Source organism: Bombyx mori, chromosome 6 (assembly GCF_030269925.1).
Source record: "Bombyx mori chromosome 6, ASM3026992v2".
NCBI classification, from domain to species: domain Eukaryota; kingdom Metazoa; phylum Arthropoda; class Insecta; order Lepidoptera; family Bombycidae; genus Bombyx; species Bombyx mori.
In genome coordinates, this window is record NC_085112.1 from 6347068 (window position 1) to 6370578 (window position 23511).

General features: G+C 36.6%; 1 protein-coding gene, 1 long non-coding RNA gene, 2 other non-coding genes and 1 pseudogene across 7 annotated transcripts; 3 read left to right on the forward strand and 2 right to left on the reverse strand.

Annotated features, from left to right (window-relative positions):
- The first annotated feature begins 1457 nt into the window (after positions 1 to 1457).
- LOC134198999 (uncharacterized) lies at positions 1458 to 4592 on the forward strand (annotated as a pseudogene).
- Positions 4593 to 7154: 2562 nt separating this feature from the next.
- LOC119628672 (uncharacterized) lies at positions 7155 to 9650 on the reverse strand. Of its 4 annotated transcripts, none has more exons than XR_009973370.1 (5): positions 9445 to 9650; positions 8814 to 9003; positions 8638 to 8740; positions 7617 to 7694; positions 7155 to 7340 (listed from the first exon to the last, which is right to left on the reverse strand). XR_009973370.1 is itself a non-coding variant. In XM_062668998.1 (5 exons), exons 2-5 carry the CDS (start codon positions 8889 to 8891, stop codon positions 7332 to 7334), a joined length of 258 nt encoding a protein of 85 aa, XP_062524982.1. In that variant the 5' UTR covers positions 8892 to 9003; positions 9445 to 9650; the 3' UTR covers positions 7155 to 7331. The 4 variants fall into 4 exon arrangements, 2 of the variants coding, with proteins under 2 accessions (XP_062524982.1, XP_037867779.1); XM_062668998.1 differs by having other exon boundaries at positions 7155 to 7334; positions 8642 to 8740; XM_038011851.2 differs by having other exon boundaries at positions 8642 to 8740.
- Positions 9651 to 12314: 2664 nt separating this feature from the next.
- On the forward strand, positions 12315 to 21616 carry LOC119628673 (uncharacterized). Its single transcript, XR_005244830.2, has 4 exons — positions 12315 to 12567; positions 15854 to 15968; positions 20033 to 20329; positions 20981 to 21616. It is a non-coding gene; the product is annotated as an uncharacterized LOC119628673 (long non-coding RNA).
- Positions 21216 to 21303, forward strand: Miriab-4 (microRNA mir-iab-4). Its single transcript, NR_107276.1, has one exon. It is a non-coding gene; the product is annotated as a microRNA mir-iab-4 (primary transcript).
- Miriab-8 (microRNA mir-iab-8) lies at positions 21216 to 21303 on the reverse strand. The gene has a single exon (NR_107477.1). It is a non-coding gene; the product is annotated as a microRNA mir-iab-8 (primary transcript).
- Positions 21617 to 23511: the final 1895 nt, after the last annotated feature.

Below are 23511 nucleotides of genomic sequence, written 5' to 3' on the forward strand. Positions count from 1 at the left end.
ATTGAGGTAGCGGCATTTTTGTACAATTTTGATCCGTCAAATTTTAAATTAAAAACTAATAACGCTTTAACATGTCGCTATGAGTACACAATAATTAGGTTGAAATAAATACCTCGAAAGAGTTTATCAAATTTATTTATATAATAATATGAACTGTTGTGGCGTAGATATGATCAAATATGTAGTAAGATGAATTCAAAATATGTCAAAACGCTTGAATTACAAGAGATGTCTTGAGAATCTAGTTTGAAGAATTTACATTCCCGAGAATTTTTCTTTTTACTTTTTCGCATTCTATAACCTAGTTGATTGTGATTTTGGTTTGGTAGAACAAATACAAGAGTTATTACTTACAAAAAACATATCATTTAAATTGCTTCTATGCTGAAATGTCGTTTCTGTGTACTACAAATAAAAGGATTTCATTTAGTACTGGTGGTAGGACCTCTTGTGAGTCCGCGCATGTAGGTACCACCACCCCGCCTATTTCTGCTGTGAAGCAGTAATACGTTTCGGTTTGAAGGGCGAGGCAGCCGTTGTAGCTATACTTGAGACCTTAGAACTTATATCTCAAGGTGGGTGGCGCATTTACGTCGTAGATGTCTATGGGCTCCAGTAACCACTTAACAACAGGTGGGCTGTGAGCTCGTCCAACAATCTAAGCAATAAAAAAAGAATATCATCTCATAATATACTAGTAAATAATTAGTTAATTAATAATTATTTCATAACTGGCTTATAAGTGGATTACATTGAATATTGTGTCTAAATTATACTTAGAATGTTACTTAGCATAACTAGAGCTGCACCTTACAATTTAGTTGTAAAACCGTGTCATCGTTTATTAGATATGATCATATACACGGGATTCATATTATGCACTTAAATTGACAGTTTCCTTTAATTTTTCTCAAAATTAATTCAAATATCATCAAAATATCCTTAACAATATTAAAATATCAATGATTACTTCAATGAAATTGGTTCAAGTAGGTATAATGGGAATTTTCGTACATTTGCTAATAAAGACTACGAGAAGGAAAAGTCTGTGTAAGATTTATTAGACATATAATTTTTAATAAGCAGATTGTATGAAATCAAAATGTTACTTAGTGTAGAATCAAAGATTAGAGAAGCATTATAATGTTTATGCACTCATATGTTAATATACCCATACATAATTATGTAAGTAATTTTAGTAATTATTGAACATCGGAAACTTCTGAAAAGCAAATTTATACGGACCGGACCTCTTGTAATGATAAAATCAATCTATCCAGTTTTTACTAAAATCGCCTTAAGGCGAATACGTGTTTATTTTTTATATCTTTTTTGCGTCTCAACCAACTCAACTATATGATAATTTTCCACTGCATTATTAAAGAAATCTTACTATAAAAATGCTGCCGTGTGGTGACGGCATTAGAATACTTTTGTCACCACCCCCAGTACCATCCCAGGGGAGTCGTAAGAGGCGACAAAAGGGAAAGCATAACACACAATATTTACTAGTGTGAGAGAAGGAAAACTCGAAATTAAACCCTGTACCAACCCGTCTAGCCAGCGTGGTACCAGTAGGCTAATAAACCTCCAAAATGATTGCACACCGCAGAACCAGGCCCCTAGTCCCCGGCGGCCCCGCTATTCCTGGTTACGGTAGCGGCCATGGTAACGGCGGGGCAAGGGGTGCTAAGAATCCCCGGCAGAGATCCGGCTACCACCCCCCTTCACAACGACAACTGGCCCTGGTGACATACAACGTGCGCACTTTGAGGTTGGACGAGAAGCTAATAGAGCTGGAAGAAGAAATGAACAAGTTGCGCTGGGACGTTATTGGTTTATCGGAGATCCGAAGAGAGGGGGAGGATACGAAAACCTTACAGTCCGGCCACTTGTTCTACTACCGGGAGGGAGAACAGAAGTCCCAAGGTGGTGTTGGGTTTATCGTCCACAAATCTCTCATAAACAACATTGTGGCCATCGAAAGTGTGTCGAGTAGGGTAGTATACCTTGTCCTCAAAATCTCAAAGCGGTATTCGCTGAAGATTGTACAGGTATACGCCCCATCGACGTCACATCCAGACGATGAAGTGGAAGCTACGTATGAGGACATTAGTAGGGCCATACGTAACTCCCAATCACATTTTAACATTGTTATGGGAGATTTCAATGCAAAACTGGGCCGTAGAGGCGATGATGAGTTGAAAGTGGGGCCATTTGGATTTGGGCAGCGGAATCCCAGAGGACAGATGCTGGCGGACTTTATGGAGAAGGAAGGACTCTTTATGATGAATTCTTTCTTCAAGAAGCCGCCACAACGGAAATGGACCTGGTTGAGTCCCGACGGTGTAACAAGAAATGAAATTGACTTCATCATGAGCACCAACAGACAGATATTCAACGATGTCTCTGTGATCAACAGTGTTAAAACAGGAAGTGATCACCGAATCGTCAGAGGCATGTTGAATATCAATGTCAGACTGGAAAGATCGCGTCTGATGAAGTCAACGCTTCGACCGTCGAATGCACAAATCCAAAACCCGGAGAGCTTTCAACTCGAATTGGCTAATCGCTTCGAATGGCTAAACAGCTGCGCATCAGTGGACGATGTAAACAGCAGGCTGGTAGAGACTGTCCGTACGGTAGGGTCCAAATTTTTCAAAACCCACCGTAAGAATAGACCTCAGAAACTATCCGACCGCACCCGAAACCTCATGGCTAGTCGACGTTTGATGACGCTCCAAACTTCGGAGGACGCTGAGTCATATAGGCAACTCAATAGACATATCATGAAGTCCTTGCGACACGACCTACGCTCCTTTAATACTCAGCGTATCAAAGAGACGATTGAGCGAAACCAAGGCTCTAAAGTGTTCGCAAGAGACGCTTCTATTGGGCAAAGCCAGCTGACGAAGCTGAAGACCGAAGATGGACGTGTAACGTCGAATAAGTCAGAGGTCCTGCGGGAGATAGAGAGGTTCTACGGGCAGCTGTTTACCTCGGTCTCAGCTGAACCGCAAGGTTTAGCTGCAGACCCTAGAGCCAAGCTAACCCGACACTACACCGAAGACATCCCGGACATCAGCCTGTACGAGATTAGGATGGCTCTCAAACAGCTTAAGAATAACAAGGCACCGGGCGAGGATGGAATTACTACGGAGCTTCTGAAAGCGGGCGGGACGCCGGTACTGAAAGTCCTTCAGAAGCTCTTCAATTCCTCTTTGCTCGATGGAAAACCGCCACAGGCATGGAACAGGGGTGTTGTGATCCTGTTCTTCAAAAAAGGTGACAAAACCTTATTGAAGAACTATAGGCCCATAGCACTGCTGAGCCATGTCTACAAGCTGTTCTCGAGAGTCATCACGAAGCGTCTCGAACGCAGGTTTGATGACTTCCAGCCTACCGAACAAGCCGGTTTCCGAAAAGGCTACAGTACCATAGACCACATACATACGCTGCGGCAGATTGTACAGAAGACCGAAGAGTACAATCGGCCATTATGCTTAGCGTTTGTGGACTATGAGAAAGCCTTTGATTCCGTCGAAACATGGGCGGTCCTTAGATCTCTCCAGCGGTGCCGTATTGACCACCGGTACATCGAAGTATTGAAGTGTTTGTATAATAACGCCACCATGTCAGTCCGAGTACAGGAGCATTGCACGAAGGAAATCCCTGTAAAGAGAGGAGTGAGACAGGGAGATGTGATATCTCCGAAACTGTTTATCACTGCTCTGGAGGATTCCTTCAAACTTCTGGAATGGCAAGGACTTGGCATCAATATTAACGGCGAATACATCACTCATCTTCGGTTTGCCGATGACATCGTGGTCATGGCAGAGTCGCTGGAAGATTTAGGGCGTATGCTCGGTGACCTCAGTAGGGTTTCTCAACAAGTGGGTCTTAAAATGAACATGGACAAAACAAAAATCATGTACAATGTCTATGTTGCACCCACCATAGTTACTGTTGGGAGCTCTACTCTTGAAGTTGTTGACGAATATATATACCTAGGACAGGCAGTCCGATTAGGTAGGTCCAACTTTGAGAGAGAGGTCAGTAGACGGATCCAACTCGGCTGGGCAGCGTTCGGTAAACTGCACAACGTCTTCTCGTCCAAAATACCTCAGTGCCTTAAGACAAAGGTGTACAACCAATGTGTGTTACCAGTGATGACTTACGGCTCGGAGACGTGGTGCTTCACTAGGGATCTTTTTAGAAGGCTCAAAGTCGCGCAGCGAGCTATGGAGAGGGCTATGCTCGGCATTTCTCTACGTGATCGAATCCGAAATGAGGAGATCCGTAGAAGAACGAAGGTTGCTGACATAGCCCGTAGAATTAGTGAACTGAAGTGGCAATGGGCCGGCCACATAGCACGAAGAGAGGACGGTCGATGGGGCAGAAAGATCCTGGAGTGGCGACCACGTACTGGCAAGCGCAGTGTGGGACGGCCACCTACTAGATGGACCGACGACCTAGTAAAAAGTGCTGGGTCTCGTTGGATGCAGGTGGCAATGGACCGGTCGCACTGGAAATCTATTGGAGAGGCCTATGTTCAGCAGTGGACGGCGATAGGCTGAAATGATGATGATGATGATGACTATAAAAATAGCAAGCGATAATACATTTCAAAGTTCTAATCTTGTATACACATCCAACCTCCTCCTCTGATATTCTTCTCAGAGCTTTGTCACAATTAATTTTACGACCGATGCTACGATATAAAAACAAAAAGAACACGCAATAAAGTTCGATAAATGATTTATGCTTTGGCAAACAAGGAGGAAAGAGAAAAATGTTTTTTGTTCATCAGCTGTAAATGTCCCCACAAATTGACCATAAACTTCTGCTCTATTAAAATTTATTGTCCTCGAACAGTTTATTGTAAGGTTACGTAACCCGGTAACCCTTCAGCGGCAGTAAAATAATGCAGCACCGGGTCATGCGAAAAAAATTATCTTAACTTACATAGCACCTGGATTTTAAAGCTATATTCGCATGACAAGCCCGAACCGATTTTATGATTCGGAGGGCGGTGTTTTACGATCTCTTATCGAATCGAAAACTTTCCGCAGAACAAACAAACGCGGAGCTCGTGTAAGGACCCAATTTGAATTACAACCCCATTACGATATGATCTACGTTCTCTTCATTTTTCGGACGTATCCATTGTTATTACGTTAACAATTACGTGTAAATCTATATATTAATACGTGAAGCAAAAACTTTGTACCCCTTTTTACGAAAATTGCGCGGACGGAGGAGTATGAAATTTCTGACACTTATAGAGAATATAGAGAAGGAGTGCACGATGCTAATATTTTTTTTAATTAATGCATAAAAGATACTTTAAATCTATAAAGAAAACATTACACACACGACCGTGACACAACACATACATAAAAATATACTCTTCTTTTGTTATTGATTAAAGTCTATGGTCGAATTGAAAATAGATTAATATTTTTTGTCTTTAATATTATTGATCAGTTATTGTGCAGTTTTGGCGAATACTGTGATTATATTATCGAATTATAATAGTGTTTGACAATAAAACCATAATAATGTTTAAACTTATAATTTCAATTACCTAATTATAGTCGAATTTCGACCACTAGTAAAGATACATGTCTGTTACAAGGAATCAATAAAATTAGACAGAGAGAAAATATTTTTAGTTATGTTCTAATGCACGTGACGAGCGGCAGTAATTTCAGCATGACCCACAATCGGTGTATTCCTGTCCATTTCTTTAAAACCTTCTGACAAGCGACATGTTCTTTCCTTTTATTCAAGATAAAGCAAACGCCGCTCCGAGATAAAGAGGAGAAATCGACCGCAACTATATAAAGGTTTGCGGCGATAAAAATACTGTGTTTATTTGCACGTCCTACATCAGTTGCCTTCACCTGGAAAACTGGCTTAACTGTGTTATATGTGGTGAACGAAAAGAAATCACAAACTGAAAGATATACGACATATTTTCGAACATAATTCAACCTCAATAAAAGACGTTTTAAACCATTCAACAACTGAACTTACATTCCTGTAGCATACGTATATCAGTAAATACGGGTAATTCTTTCCCTAAAATGTGATTTAAAAGCCTGACAATTTTACTGAAAGCTTGAATTGCAGAACATCTTTTATTATTAATAAAAAAAGTTGGCGAAACCTATAAATATAAAATGGGTAAACGCTTTTGTTAAGCATTTTCCAGAATACTCACTAGGACCTCTTGGGAGTCCGCACGGGTAGGTACCACCAACCCGCCTATTTCCGCCGTGAAGCAGTAATGCGTTTCGGTTCGAAGGGTGGGGTAGCCGTTGTAACTATACTGAGATCTTAGAACTTATATCTCGAGGTGGGTGGCGCATTTACGTTGTAGATGCTTATGGGCTCCAGTAACCACTTAACACCAGGTGGGCTGTAAGCTCGTCCATCCATTAAAGCAATAAAAAAAAAGAATAACAAGAATTTTCTTTTTAACTGTAAATGTTTACATTATCTTAAATCCCACTCTTGAAGACAATCCAGACAATTTCAATAACATAATAAAAAACGTGTCACCTTTAGCCTAAATGTGAAAGTACGAAAATTAGTCAAGTTAAATGATTCTAAAATTATTTCAGAATAATTTTGTTTTCTCACAAAGGTATTGTTAATTCAATAAAAAAAAGTGCAATCAAACTACATAAAATAGTTCAATTTACTACTAAAATGCTCTTGAATACTCAAACATTCTCATTCTTTTCAACATTCACAGGTTTTGTATTAGAGAGAAAGAGACGGACACATTCCGTGAAGTCTACCTACAGGTTGCGCTGACACGTATTTTAAAGGCGATACGACAACAGTCACAACGCTTGAAATTTTCTATTAATTGACGTATTTAGTGCCTTTTGCCGATTCCATTGTATTGGCTTAACGTGACTCCTTATCTATATATTTTCATATTGAGCACACGTTTATTTGACAAGACCATAAAACATCCAGCATGTCAGAACATTTTATGATTTAACAATCCCTGAAGTAAAGCGTAAGTGAAATCAAAAGTTTAACATATTGTCTTCAAATACAGGTAGAGATTATAATACTTCTAGGCAGCTAAAATAAAATTTTATTTTCGCCATAGCTTCCCCAAATAAAGTCAATGATTCACTGAATATAGGCTCATTTATTTTTATTTACCGAATAAAAGCGATTCAAACGTCCATAAAGGATCGTTGGATTGGATGCGAAATGTATGCTAATGCCGCCACCGAGTTGGCATAATTGACGAAACTTCCTTTTTATTATGGGTTGACTTCATACATAAATATTTCCACCAGTTATCACTGCAACTAAGGCGAAGTTTCAATTAAGAACAAAGCCACGGGGAATAAAAACATGCGATATTTTCAGCGTTTTCAGAAAGAAAATAAAAAAAGCGAAAACAATAACGCAGATCCGATCAGTATTCAGAACGCGCCGTTTCTGTCCGCAGCTGTGACATTTGGCAGGGGGACAAGTACTGACTGAAGCACCGTCAGACGCTGAGAACGCTGAGGCACAGATGCATCGCGGCGTCAACTGGTAGCTGACTGCGCGACTAATTTATAATGCAATTAGCGACGTACATTATGCAAGGAATCAGTGCCGGAGCTCTCGATCCAAAAATAACAGCATCGAAGTATTTTGAGTGCCTCTGATAAATTCTGGAAAAAAAAGCAGTGTTTTATTACAACTGTCGACAACGCAGTAGGTCTATAAAGTAGTCAAATTAATAAAAGATATTGCACACAATAACAATAACAATGGCTTCAAAGCTACATCTCGTTTGTTAGGCACTTAAAATTTGCTCGATCAATTGTGGAGCCTCACTAATCATGTCAATGAAACGCAGTCTGCTCTGCCTATTGTCGTAAATACGTTCATTATTCTGTTCAAGTGGCAACTCGGTCAAATACCTGTATTTAAATCAAAGACAATGTATTTAAGAGCGTTTTGTTGACCGAAAATGATTCTTTTGTCGAGTCTGTTAAATAATTTAGAATGAAATGACAATACGATTTTAAACAGCGGCTACTGATATATACTTACGCTGAACTCAATGAGTTTCACATGATTCATGATGCTATATTATGACGAGAACACAATTAACGTTCCGTAAAAAGACCCGGCTATTGTAAAACGTTGAATTCAGATGCTTCCAGTCGTATCCGTACGTGTACACAATAATGTGTTAAATTTTAAACAAAAATACCAATAACATTTGTATCATTACAAAAGAATAATTTGAAATACCTTTATATGGATGACTAAAGAAAACAAAGAGTGTATTACATTTAAAATTCAATGTAAAAAGGCACATTCAATTAGGGACGAGTGCGTTTTAGCATAATTTTCGTATGCGAGGAAACCTCCCACGATCGCGACGAAGTACACTCATTGCTACTATGATAGAAGGCTTTTCAAAACAAATACTTTAAAACAATCACAAGAGGTAAATAATACATTTATGTACGATTAGATGCATTAATGTAATGAGGTGATATCGATATGGATCAGATTAACTTTATAAGCTCCTCAACACTCACTTTCCGACGATTTACAATACCATCTCACATATTCATGACGTTACTATTAAAATACATATACCTACACATCCAAACAATTTTTCTTTTCGATCTTTCGAATCTTCCGCTCGCAATGAAAGCGACAAAACTATGTATGTTATCTTTCGTTTTGTATCACCAAAAACCTGTTCGAGTAAGAATTATGTAATGCACATGTTCTCACGTAATTTTAGTACGCGACCACGCTTCATACCTAACCTTACTTGCTGCATAGATGTTGGCTAGATAGCAAAGCGAGTTAGAGTGCGCCGACCCCGCAAGGCCGGAATCCGTCATTCGGAGGTCAAGGTCACCTCGACTCGTCAACTCAGTCACACGTCACACGGATATCTGCATCTGTGATCGTCTACATTGATATCGTGCATTCCTTTGGAACGCGAACCTTATCCTGTCGGAATAAGGCAGCGTAAAAATAGACGGTGCAACGACCTTCTTTCTGGGTACTGGTTGCTTTCAAGATGTTACTTTCATTGGTATTTTTTTCGTTCGTGTGTTCTGACGAATGTTTGCCGAATTAGGCGTAAATTCAATTACCTCGCTCTCCTATATTTTTTTGGCCTTGGTTTTTTGGCCTCGGCAAAGACAAGATCTACGTTAGAATTCTATTTTTATTTTTGTTTTGAATTATTGTAGCAAAATAAATTCGTACGAATTGTGCCGCTCTGTCTTTACGTGTGTTTGAATGTAGTTTTAATAAAATAAACTAAGCTTCGATTTATACTGTGCTAATTCATTTGCAGAGAGGCAAATGTTTTGAAATTCACGGTTTTTACAGTAGTGGTGTTAGCGTTTAAAATGTGTTCATGATTCATTGGTCAGATAAACTTACTTTAGTACGAGTATTCCGTCAAGGAAATTTAGCTTGTTACCTGGCCGAATGAATACACATTAAATTTACGAAAGTGTGTTTTAAGATTTTTTCACGGAAATCACTGAAATTTTATTGACATTTCTATATATTAATACGTGAAGCAAAAACATTGTATCCCTTTTTACGAAAATTGCGTGGACGGAGGAGTATGAAATTTTCCACACTTATAGAGAACATAGAGAAGAAGTATACTATGTTAATATTTTTTTTAAATAATGCATAAAAGATACATTAAATCAATAAAGAAAACATTGCACACACTACATACCATGTATTTGACGCACACACGCATGCATACTATTTATTGTCAAACTTTTGTTCTTCACGTCTGTTGTCAAATTGAGAATAGATTAAATATTGTTTGTCTTTGTTAATATTTATAGTGTAGTCTTGGCGAAATTTGTGATTATAGAAGTATAAAATACAATAATAATAGTGTACAAACTTACAATTCTAATTAATTATAGTCGAATTTCGACTACTGCTGGACCGCTAGTTCGAATAAATTTGGTATGAGATATTGAACTAAAATAAACCTAGAAGTTATTTATTAAAAACGGCATTTTCGTTTCATTAGATTTAACTGTATAATGATTTAAATCTACAAACAAAAAACGCTAGAAGGTACATAATTATTATTTTTACCTAAAAGTCAGCAAAAAATTATCTAACAAACGTGTTTAATATAAACGATAGAAATAGGTACTCCAATCAACGTTTCCACTCTCGCTCCCTTTTCTGAGAGCTATCAATTTCATTACACGAACACTAAATTCTTTATTCAAACCCTCGTAACACCTATATTTTACCAACTATATTACACCCCGGTTCATCCACTCGAGGCTGAACGACAGCCCATGCGATTGGCGACCCTTATCTCTCACACATGGTATGTATGTGCCTACTCTTTAATCTGTAACATCGAATGTGTTTGTTTCACGTCTGACCTTTCGATTTAAACGTAACAGCTTAACAAAATTTATCCTATCCGCAGCATTATCTTTTAGCGATACAGCAGCGTTATTCCATGTCAGCTTCGAGCTTAAAAGACTAATACCGTTTGAAATTTAAATTAGAAACCAATAAAAATCATTAGATGTTAATTCATTAAAAGGCATTTTATGCTCAGCCGCCAGCGACGAAACTAAATGTGTTTTTAAACTTAAATTTTAGATCTGCATGCTACGTGGATTTATATGAAAGCACCGCGATAAATCTTTCGAGAACTTTCAACGACTGTAGCGGAACGCGATTATAATCATAAATTGGCGATTTGAAATAAAAATTATACCACGGGCCAATTCGAAGTAATCACATAAATAAAGGGAACAACAGATGGTGCGTTCCACAGTCCAGCGCGCCCTTCCAATTTCGTTTTACAACAATAAATTGTAGAAATTAAAAAAAAAGAAAGAATCGTCGGCGTTACAAAGGCATGATATAGTTGTTAATTCGAGTCAGTCAGGTGGTCCTTAATTATTTAAGATGAATATATGATAGTACTTCATTAGTACAGCGAAGGTAGTTTCATTTGTAATAAATAATATCCAACAACGCTTTTATATTGATTGAGATAACGAAATATGCCTACACCTTAGGGCTCTTTGTAAAAAAAAAAAAACCTATTTATACTATACAGATACGTAGATATGGACATACGTAGCATAAAACTATGGTGCGTCATCCTATTTAATATTTCCAAGATCACTATTTGAATACTAACTTCTTTCTTTACTACAAAAACAAATACAATGGTGTCGTCACGTCGTGCGTCGTGCGCAGTTTTATTTATATTTTGAAATAAGAAAGATAAATTTAACGTCCCTTTAAAATCTCCACGGTAATCACTCGAGAGCACTAAAAATAGTTATATGTTAACGTAAAAGTTAATTTTCGATTGTTCCCTTAACATAAAAGTAAACAACATTGCATTGTTCACTAGACGTGATATCGCTTCGAATAAAGAAGGTCTCATAATTTACACGTTAAACCGGCGTTCATACGTAAATGCCAACATACAGAGCGGAGGTAGAGCCGTTTCAGCGGGGCACTCGCGTAAATTCTATTCACTGAAAACCCCGTTATAAAGGGCGTACTTATTCCGAAAGTACCTAAGACCCACTTACAATGTTGCCGGCTCATTATCTATGCATACGTTTGCGTTGAAGCCTTGAAAAACTTAACATTATTATCTGCTCGTAATATATTTTATACAGCATTTATATGCATTTGCAAAAACAATATTGTTTGGATTGTTTTCTTTGCAGTTGAAGTGAGAATGAAGCTAAGAAAGAAGCTGGATTCTGTACTATGTAATTTTAATATAGGTATCCTTATTGCGCTCTACATTTTAAGTTAATCAAAGAAGATAGCGCCGCACAACTCTCACGAGAACTTCATTTTGATTTTGATAACGATATAATATCAGTTCAGTGGGGTACAATCAAATAGGTACTATAGGTACTTTTTGGTTATTACTATCTCTAGTAACTTAGTTTCTTTATCAAGAAGTGACTTATCAACTCGTTTAAATATAGGATCAAACGTCGACAGCCAATTAAAATCCCTCAACCTGTCACTGTTAACTTGCTTGTATCCTAAAACGCTCCCCTCGCCAGATTAGGGTGCATCCTAAAAGCTTCTAAAGCGATAATTCACAATGCAAGAATGCGGACCGACGAGCATAGGCGAGTTGTCTGACACAAACTAAATTATGCTGTCGTTGTAAACACTACGTCTACGAAATAAGAACTATTTTTTCATTAAAAATACTAAGTCCAAGTTTGTGCCTCCTCAGCAATGGTGGACTGTCATGGCGCGTTTGACGTCACTCGACCAATAGGCGCGTAGAGCGACGCGACGGCAGCGCCACAAGATGGCCGCCGTCGGCCGGCCTCCGTCGCTTTTGTTGTTTAGGCCTACACTTCAAAAAGTATTGTAAAAAAAAACAAAAAACTGAATTAAACTGTGTTTTTATGAATAAACAAAATTGCACTTAGATCATTTCTAATATTTCTGTTATAAGTTTTGTTAGATTTTGTTAGGAAACTGTGTAAACCAGTGTTTTTTTTCTTTTAATTGGTAAGTACCTAAAATAACACTTATGCTAAATTTTCAAAATACTTTACATTTGTATACTTTAACGAATACATTTTGTTAAGTGGAAAATAATATTCATATATTACCTTCTTTTCTAACCTAGATGCCTTTTTAATTGTATTTTTTCGTTTGTAATTCGATGTATACTAACAAACATATGCATTATTCTAATAACAATATATTTAAACACATTTTAGAAGTATACGTGATATAGTATGTATTTAAAATAATTTTAAAACAAAACAAATCAACTTTGTTTAACTCATACTTGTTTGCTAGAATACATCAATTGGTTTCGGTACTAGATATATTCATTTACATTTTGTTTAATTGTGCAATGTTAACAACAAATAATTACTATTAGAATATTTGGTTTTGATATAGTAGAATATCGCGCTTAACAAGTACTCCTGTTATTACACCATTAACCTAAATTTCCATCCAATTGATCGATAATATTTACGAAATCCAAAACAAAATTATCTTGAATAATGTTTGAAACATTATATTTAAGTAGCGCTATTATAAAATATTTATTATTCAACTTCACAGTTTGTTTTAAAAGTCGTGACACAAGGAATCTGTTTGCTCGTAATTAAATCATTTCGAAATACCTTTCATAATAAATTGAAGCATATTTTTATGTCAAACATGACACAAATAGCAAGTATGCAGGGCAATAACATTGGTCAAATTTATCGTTTTAACGTCTCTCAAGCAACATCAAACTTGGCATCAAAGACTTTGTGTGCGAACCGTAACGCATTCGTAAACTTACGAAGGATTTTTTTACATCAGATTTCTCTGAAATTATTTGCGTATTTCCATTACGCTCACATCAAAAAAGTACTAGCCAAACGTCAAATTGGTAGATGGCTAGTTCCTGTAAATTATGAACTATTAGTACGTACACAGCTCACGAGATGACGACAAGTCAAACAATTTACACTGTGAATGCCGCTGCCGATCTCAATGTAAAATTCAAAGTATAAATTGTCATAGAAAGCTTATCTTTTGCTATAAGCATGAACGTATGCTTCGCTGCGGAAATATACCTGTACCTAAGGACAGATATGCTACGCTACGCTATGCTAAACTACGTAAAGAAGCAACCGAACACTTGTGGTATCCACCTAGAATAGCATCATCCCCTCTTTTTCATGGGTGTCGTAAAATACGACTAAGACGCTGGTGAATTAGCAAAAATACTCTGAGTATTATGCCGTCGTACTGTGATTGCTAATCGACACTTATTAGCGGTATTTTACGCTCACATAAGTATCATAATTATTTTCGGCTGCAGCCTTTAACATCTTCGGCCACCGAGTACCACATATACCGCGTGCAATCTAGGCGCGTGAACTCCATAGGAGGTTCGGCCTAGCTAAAAGAAGGAAAGTTAGAAGAAAAAGGTATCACAATCATGCCTTACTCAATCGTGAAGCAACCTTGCGCTCTAAGGATGGAGCTTTTATAATAATAATAATAATAATAATAGCCTTTTTATTCCTAAACATAGGGTTACAAGAGGTCCCTAAGTTCGGTGTGCCTTTTGGCATAGGCCTCCTCCAATTCCTTCCAATGGGTCCTATCCCTTGCTACTCTCAACCAGAATGGTCCCGCTGTCTGCTTCAAGTCATCTTCCCATCTCCTGATTTGACGACCCCTACTTCGTTTGCCGTCTCTTGGTTGCCAGAGGGTGACTTGCTTGCTCCATTTGTTAGTGGGGTGGCGTAGCATATGCCCAGCCCATCTCCATTTTTGGACGTCTATCCGGGTGAGAATGTCTGTGAGTTTCGTTCTTGTTCTTATGTCTACGTTCCTGACTCTATCTTTGATTTTTAACCCTAGCATGCTTTTTTTGCATGGCACGTTGGCATTTTATTAGCTTTTCCCTGTGGTTAAGGGTCAATGACCAAGTTTCGCAGCCATAAGTAAGAACTGGTAGAATACAGGTCTCGAATGTTTTCTTTTTGATGTGATTGCCTAGATCCTTACTTTTCACTATTTCCTTCAGTGACCAGTATTTTCTCCAACCTTGGGCTATTCGCCTGGTTATTTCCTTGGTCATTACATCTGAAGGGGATATAATCTGGCCTAAGTAATTATATTCTTTGACATATTCGATCTTGATGCCATCTACCATAATGTCTATTTCCCTTGAGTTTGTCATCAATTTTGTTTTACTGGCATTGATTTCCAGACCAGCTTCCTTACTTATATTGGCTAGGCTCTGCATCATTAGTTCTATTGCCGCAGGATTCTCTTCAAGAAGCACCAAATCATCGGCAAATCTTAGGTGGTTTAGGCGAGCTCCATTTATATTTATATTTATATTCCATATATATATAAAGCTCCATCCGTCTAAATATAGATGGAGCTTTTATAATGCAATAAAATTGACACCACAATATTTCAAATGGCAATCACGTTTTGACGTCTATCAGATCCGATAACCGCTAAAAACCAGAGCGATATGAATCCGTCAACCATTGTATTGAAATAAAAAATAGTTACTTTGAATGTATGAAAGAGAAATATTTAGTAGGTGGGAAGTCTTTCAAGGAGGACGGCTGGACTAATGTCATTATGATCATCGCGACTTTTTTGCATATTCAATTTTGAACCATCGACATTATTCAGCGTTAAGGAGCTATTTGAAATCCAGATTAACGTTTTATTTTAACATAACACAATTTATTTTACCATTAATTCTAACGACTTCAGGTTGTCGTTAGAATTAATGCGAAATCTTTCCGAGCTATATATAATTTAATAGTTATGATAATGGTACTCGAAATTCTATAAAAAACCTTTGAGTCAGAGGCTGTTAAGCCTTATATATCTATATGATACACGGATAACAACATACAATTTTGTTAAAGGTATGCTGCCAACAAGTTTTTTTTTTAGTTTTTTTTTTAACTAAGAAGAATGAACACTTGTGTACATTGAACAAACTTCATGTATATAAGTACTTGGTTGTGTCCAGTATCAAAACTGCGCTACATATGTATATATACAATTAATAAAATTAATTCGAATGCAATTGAAACTTAGACCTCTTGTCTCAAAGTTTGTGGCATTCACGGTGCCCGGATCTTAGATGACCTCTCAACTAGGTGGCTATGAAAGTTTCGCTTCAGTTGGGTATGTTATAAAAAAATGAATCCAAGTATTCCAGAATTCTTCACGCACACAATCAAACACCTATTATTAGTACTACAAAACCCGGATAGCACAAATGAATCTTATTTTTTTGTTACAGGGGCTGTGAATTGGTGCCACCCCATTTTTTCAATCCCCACCCATCGTTCAAAATCATTTTGGTTTTACATCGCACACTTAACTGTCGACCGTTGAAGCGTATGGACATGTTAAAGGTAAATAATGATGTGATTAATTTGGTGAATGAAAAAAAATAGGTTTAATTTCACGCTGTTTATATTTAGGTGTGTTGTTTTATTTTATGACGTAATTACAATTTATCCGATTAATTTTACTGTCTTGTCTAATTTTAGCAATACTAAAATTATAACAATGCGCTCCTTCTATTATGATGAGAATGAAGAATTTGATTTGGGATCCATTTGATTCACTGTCACTCACAAGTGAAGCATAACTGATTATATAGTAGCTAGCTGAATTAATATAGTTATAATTAACCTTATGTATGGTTGTTAGACGAAGTATGTGTCGTAGTTTTTTGGTAAACTCACTTGCACCGGAACGACTCATCCGTTCATACAGCCATGGTAGGTACATATATGTCGGTCGATGAGTGTAGTACAGTCTTGGTAATTCTCTTCTTATAGTTGTTGTTCAAATCCCATTAAGGGGACGGCACATTATATTGTAGTTTGATGTTTGGCTTAAACTTTTACGATCAGTCTGAAGTCCACTCTCCTTTGGAATCACAGGAATTTAATTGTCAAATGTGTTAGCGAGATAACTACCATGCAAAACAGATAAAGATACTACATACTATCACTCATGATGATTGAACGATATAGTAGTTGCCAGGCAAAGGCTTGTAAATTAAAAAAAAACATTGTCTGTCTAGCATACCATCAACAAAGCGACTACAGGATTAAATAATGATTTAACTATGTAGTCGCATTGTTACTATGCAATCAATTTACTTTAAATATTCATGTAATAACCCAAACGGTTTTTAGAGTAATAGTGATAGGTTAACATATGTATAGTGTACAGGATTAATATGTATTTTCTTAAATGTGGTAGTGTATATTGGTATAAGGTGATTTAAACGAATCAAACTATTATAAGTAAAAACGTTTATGTTAAAAATGACTATAGCATCAATAACTTCTTTTTGTTGGAAGTTTAATGGTAAAATGACTCTTATTCCGATGCCATGAAGACTAGCTACCACGTTTTGGTCACTGTTAGCACCGTGGAGCTCTGATTAGCACTAAGCTACAAAGTCAACAATTAATGTGAATGTTACTGTCTGTAGGATGTCCACAATTACCACAATACTAATTAAGCGGCTATCCAGTTATAATCATGAGAGCTTAAATGATATGACAATTGTCTCAAGGTGAACATTCAAGCTGTCTGACTAGGTACTTAAAAGCAGGTAGGCCGTTGCATTATATCCTCATGTAAACAAACTAAATGCTAAAATAAGTTAAAAGATCATTCATAGCTATGGCAAATCAGATAAAAAAATGTTACATTTGGTACATTCTGCATTATTCTCTAACTAGACCAATTTTGAAACAGAAGTGGCTAATGACAAGTGAGCGAGAACAGACATTCGTAACCAATTTAAAAACAATTCGACATGACTATACGGTGCAACTTAATATTTTTAATTGGAAAATTGCCCAAACGTTTCCGTGACCAACTGATTTCTCAGAGATAGTGACGTCATGGGATCGTGGGCCTGATAATGACAATGGACCTTGATTTAATTACAAAGTTTCATCGATAGCTCCGCAAAGTGTAAGAAGTATTTTTAAACATGAATACGCTTTCAGCTCACATGGAACTGCCTCTGTTTTTGCTCAATGTCAACAGTGAAGCAACTCAATGCAGTTGACTAGTCGTTTATTCAAATATTATTATTTTTCGTAATTAATAAGAAAACCTAAATCTTGGTCTTCTCATGTTAAAATGTAATCAAATAACAAAAAATAATGTTTCTATTATTTACTAAATGTCCCGTGCGCTATCCAGAGTAGAGCTCATTCCTTGAAACCAATGTGGAAGAATCCATAGTGCGTTTTTAGGGATATTTTTTACCATTTATCTTGTATACGCTTGAATTAATTCAATTGCTTTCTTAGGTTTTCGCGAGTTGCAGATATAATGAAAACTACTTTGACAGTTCAATTTTGCGCTTATAATTTGGGGCCCTTTCGAATAATTTTCGTTATAATTGTTAACAGTAAGAAATGGAATACAGTTACTTAGAATCGTAAGTACTCTATTAAAACAAAAATAATAATTACAGAGTATTTTCGAAGCGATCATTTTTAAATATTATATGAACATAGATCTGGTTTATGTCTTAACTCACGTAGGTAGCAGACTAAAAAAACTCTTATATCACTACTAATTTACTAAATTATATTGGATCAAGTAAATTGCTTAACAGAATGAGTTTCTCACTAAATAAAATTCATTAGTAAGTTTTAGTAGTAATCTTCTCTCTGGACGTGCCGAGAAAACAAAATACGGATTAGACAAATAAATGAATTTGACTGTTAGTGAATTACAAGTTGGAGAAAATTACTCTTAGGTATTCTTATTAAAACATTATTAAGCTTCTGGTTTTTTTTTTTCGAATTAAAAAACTATTAATATAAGCATGTCACTTGCTTTCTTTCCATCGACGTTAATAACAACAAAATTTCTACACAGAAGATGGTAGATGCTTATCTAGCATCTAAGATCTTTTATGGCTGAATTATATTAATCTGTCAAGTGTCTGTCTACTGTGAATGTTTTATGAGTTAAAATTTATCTTGCAAGTAAACAGGTATAATAAAAAATTGTCTATTTTTCGGTCACGTTAGTGGGCGTGGCTAATCACCTGATAACGGACCTGATTGGATATGCTTAATTTATTGTAATGAATTAGCTTGGAGAAGCATCGCATTGGTAGTTCGTATGCCTTAAAATATTTTATAAACAAGTTTTTAAGGAAATCTTCTGATATCCGAAGTGCTTCATCATTTTGTTTGATTTCATTCAGTCTGCACTCTTTCCGAGATTATCTTCACCGCCCACCAGGTATTTCGCATCAGATAGGCAATGAAAAATTCATTGAGAGAAGTAATGTTTAACGGAAATTTACATGGAAGTATTTAGAGTAGATATATACCTACTCAAAATCAGGTTAGGAAAAAAACTGATAAACTATATGTTATATCTTCCAATGTCTAAGTCGAGACCGTGATGTTAGTATTCCAGAAAAATTTTTTATTAAAAATAAATATATATTAATTAAATACATTTAAGGGTTACAGTACCTTCGTATCTGGAATCGTAATGAATAAAGGGGCTAGTTACTCATTTAACTGAACGATGGCGTTTAGCTGTCGCTGATTACAATGCAATGCCAGTCACACGAAAAAGAACTAATTTGAAACTTAATACTTCATCTAAAGTACATAGGTTAAAACAAGGAAATTGTAAACAGATAACATTGTTAAGTGAAATAATAGTAAAACGATCGCAAATCAAAAGCATCTTTAAATTTTGACTCTTGGATATTGTTGGAATTCAATATTAAATCTTGATTTAAGTACATAATTTTGGAACGACTGAGATGAAATTTTTTCATTAAAAATATATTATTAGAAAATTCGCGAAATAAAAAAATAAATCAATCAAATTTAAGTAACTTAAGGTGATATAAGTAACTTAAGTAACTTTAGGGTGAGGTAAGATTAAAATTCGGGGTCTTTCAAAATATTTGTTGTTGCATAGCATTTTCTTTTAAAATATGGAGTCTGTGAGATAAGGTATGGTATTAATTAAAAGAGAATCGCCCCTAACGAGCGAGGTCGAGCCAAAAAATATTGTCTAGGTACCCGCAATGAGCATCTAAATAATTAAAAATGCAAAAAAAACCTTTGTAAATGTAAAGATATTTATTTAAATCATCTATTATTAACTATGAATCATTAAATAGTGTCTGAGGATAATAATATTCGTAGATATTACCTATACTTAGGTATGATAACATAACTAATTTCGACCCTTTACTTAAGTAAGTTGATAGGTATAAAAAATTTAGACTTGTAATAAAGTGTAGGAGGAAAACTACAGGGCGGAACGGTTATCAGCGACGGCACAAGAACAGGTGGTGCGGGAGCTAGCTTATTATCGACTTTATCAACAACTCAACATACCTTAAAAAAAACATGCGTCAAAGGACTGTCTATAAATATTTAAACAAATGTTTGCACAGTTAACGTGGGACCTGAGCAAACTATCAAAAAACATTACGGGGTGCAAATAACAACGATCATGGCGTATGTAATGAAAATCTTGCATCGGCATTTGGCGTGGTGTGGTGCGGCGCGCGCCGAGTTACCGCGAGGGCGGCAATCGATGGCGGGCCGGGACGCGCGCCCCGACGCCTAGACCGGCAGACGCCCGGAGACGCCGACCCTGATCACACGCTCCTCAGACCGCCGCTCCACCCATCCGTCATCCTTCAATGTTTACTTATTGGACTCGCCGCGAACAGCTGACCGACCGGCCGGTAAGTCACGTGCTTTCTGCAGCTCCGACTGTTTCTACGCGTTTTTGTGCGTTCCGTGTTCCTGTCTATATTTTATATTGGTTCAGAAAATAATACAGAGATATTTTCATTTGTGCATTAGAATCAATAATGCAGACCCGGTGTGATGTTCGCTCGCCTCGTAAATTATGAATATAATACACCCTTACGCCCTTTCATTTCTCTATTCATTCCCCCGGGTGACACACAGCAAGAGAATTCTTTAGTTATCTTTACGAGTGGTGGTCGAAACTTCTCTTTTGTAATTTATCCTTTATGTGCGACAATAGCCGATGAACAAAAGGCACGGCGGGCGATTGTCGTGTGTCTCGAAAGATGGGCAGTAAAAATACGTAAAATTCTCTCGCTACCGGTTCGTTGGTTTGCGAAAATAATTTTTGCAAGCCAATCCGATGTTTTGCAAATATTTACGCTTCACCATTGGCTTTGATAGACAATGGGTTGTTATTTTAAATGTTCGCTAGTTCAAAACAATTTTCCCTATTCGCAGAGAAACATAAATTTTCATGTTTTAGTAGGGGAGTCAGTACGCCGGATCTTATGTGCTATCAGTGTTACCCTTTCGACGTTGAAAACCCTGGCGTGTTGTAAATCGGTTGCTTTATTTTATAGATGGTGTTCCCGGTGGAGCAGTGGGGTTATCGGGACGGACATTATTATACGCGGTCGGTATCCTTTTAAGATATTACAAGGGTCCCGATATGGTGTTAGATATTGACATTCTAATCGTCAACTTGCACGTGGACTTCCTAATTCATTACTATTAATATCAAAGATGAAACAAAATTGAAACTTACCCTGTTTTCTGAGTTTCAGGTAACAAGTTGAAGATAGAAGAGATGAAAACGCGTCGCCTTCTGTACGTATACTGAATGTATCCTGAGTGCGCGATTCTTGTCCGGTATACCTTCAGTATACGTAACAGAAGATGACACTTGCCTACGATGATGCGGGAATTTTCTTGAGCTCCTGAAAAGAAAACTCACATATTCTTTCGGCGATTTTCTTCGTGATTTCGACATATTTTTCGTGTTTTTCTTCCTTACATTCAGTAATGTTGTTTAAATCTAATTTATGTTCTAGCACAGTCTTTCATTGTAAGAAGGCATAAGTTAGGACATCTTTAAAAGAATGTGTTGTTACACTTTACCCTATAATATAATAATATATTATAAAATATACGTCTATGATCATTAAATACATATTTTATAATGTTTTTAACAATAAATATTGTGTGGTGATTTGTTATTTATTTGTACTTTATAACCATGTGAAATGTAATAATAAAAAAATAGAAAAAAATATATCCTCAAAAAATTAAGAATTCCTAAAATCAGAAATTAGGTATGGAAAATGTATTTTTAAATACTTATAAATAAATCATCCAAAGAACGAAATGTAGCTTCTACAAACTGGTCCAATTACCTAATCTATCAAACACCTAAAAATGTTCCACGTAATAGTAAAACTATTCTCGTGTTACTCTGTTCACTTAACCTCTTTAGTTGAACAAAGGCGTTTATTACATCCCAACAGTCGTCTCTGGACTTAGTTTAATTAAAACTTCTTTTATGTCTTGAACAGTATAATACAGAACAAAATCTAGGACTCAAATACCTACTAAATGTACAGAGGTCACCCAAATGTTACTTAGTTTTGTGGTTACCATATAGTTTTATCCAAGTAGGTACCTACGTGTGTACCTACATACGTTTTGTGTGATGCATCTATATAATCATACAACTTGAAGGTAGACAATTTTTTTTTTCAACATTCCTAAGCCACCTCAGGATTTATCAAGGAGATATTAATAATTTAGAGTTTTTTCATAACACCTATCCAGAAATCAAACGAAATTTTAAAATATCAAATTGGCTACGAATGACTAGTCTCATAAGTTCTTATTTTCGAAATATAACAGCCTTTATGTTTCCCTTTATTGCCAATGTGGGCAAAAGAGCACACGGCCCATCTGATGGTAAGTGACCATCGTTACTGTTAAACTTCAGCTACTGACTTGGATACTTCTACTTGCACATTTATAATAATAAAAAAGATACAAAAGATGAACAATGTTATGCTCAAATTCTATAAAAAAATAGTTGTAATATACCTATAGGTACATATCCCATGGTTAAAACGAATGTTAATTATTTAATACTTGTCACTGGCAAAACCTATGATAGTACAACAATGTGTACTTGTGTTACCAGAGCTTTCACTTTAATGACGCTGTTTATCCCCGAAACAGCGTGATGATATCGTATCTTACCAAAATAAAGTAGGGTTATTTAAAAAGCAAGAGACGTTCGCTTCCGCTATAAATAGGTAATTTACGAGAAAGGTTTCACAGGTATTAGTGCAGGAATAGGTATACTCCGTCAACTAAAATAACGTAACGTAAAAAATGAAAAGATTTTGTTCTTAATTTTAATCAAGCTATCGTGGACAGCTCGCGTTAGGTGCCTTTTTCGCGCAAAAATCGTAGTTATGATACCGAACTGCGTAGGATGTGAAGTATCGCAACTGATGGTAGGACCTCTTGTGAGTCCGCACGGGTAGGTACCACCACCCTTCCTATTTCTGCCGTGAAGCAGTAATGCGTTTCGGTTTGAAGGGCAAGGCAGCCTCTGTAACTATACTGAAATCGTAGAACTTATATCTCAAGGTGAGTGGCGCATGTACGTTGTAGATCTCTATGGGCTCCAGTAACCACTTAACAACCACGTGGGCTGTGAGCTCGTATACCCAAGAAAGCAAAAAAACGCATTTTTTCCTTGCTTTAGAGGACTGGATAAGCTCATAGTCCAAATGGCTTTAAACAGTTAGCAATTACATACCATCACGCACCTTGTGGGATCGTAGGCCCTTGTATTGTGTCAATGTTGTTCCTTTCAAACGGGAACGGTCATATGCTTCGTGGGAGAAATAATAGGTACACCAGTAATTGATTGCACTTTAGAATACATTTGGTGGGTAGCGATTTAGCTCTGTCCCTAGCATTGCTGACGTCCATGGGCGACGATAAGCACTCACCATCAAGTGGGCCGTATACAAAAGCAACAAAAAGAATAACATGACACATTATTTTTAGAAGTTGGATTTTTATTACACGATGTTATTTTAATATTGAAAGTCGCTCG

Bases quoted from the DNA above. Each gene is read 5' to 3' on its own strand.
- LOC119628672 (XM_038011851.2), bottom strand. From the start codon at position 8,891: ATGACGGATTCCGGCCTTGCGGGGTCGGCGCACTCTAACTCGCTTTGC. The intron at 8,741-8,813 runs GTTAGGTATGAA...TTACTCGAACAG, and splicing joins ACATCTATGCAGCAAGTAAG to GTTTTTGGTGATACAAAACG. The intron at 7,695-8,641 runs GTAGGTATATGT...TTTTTTTTCCAG, and splicing joins AAGAAAAATTGTTTGGATGT to AATTTATCAGAGGCACTCAA.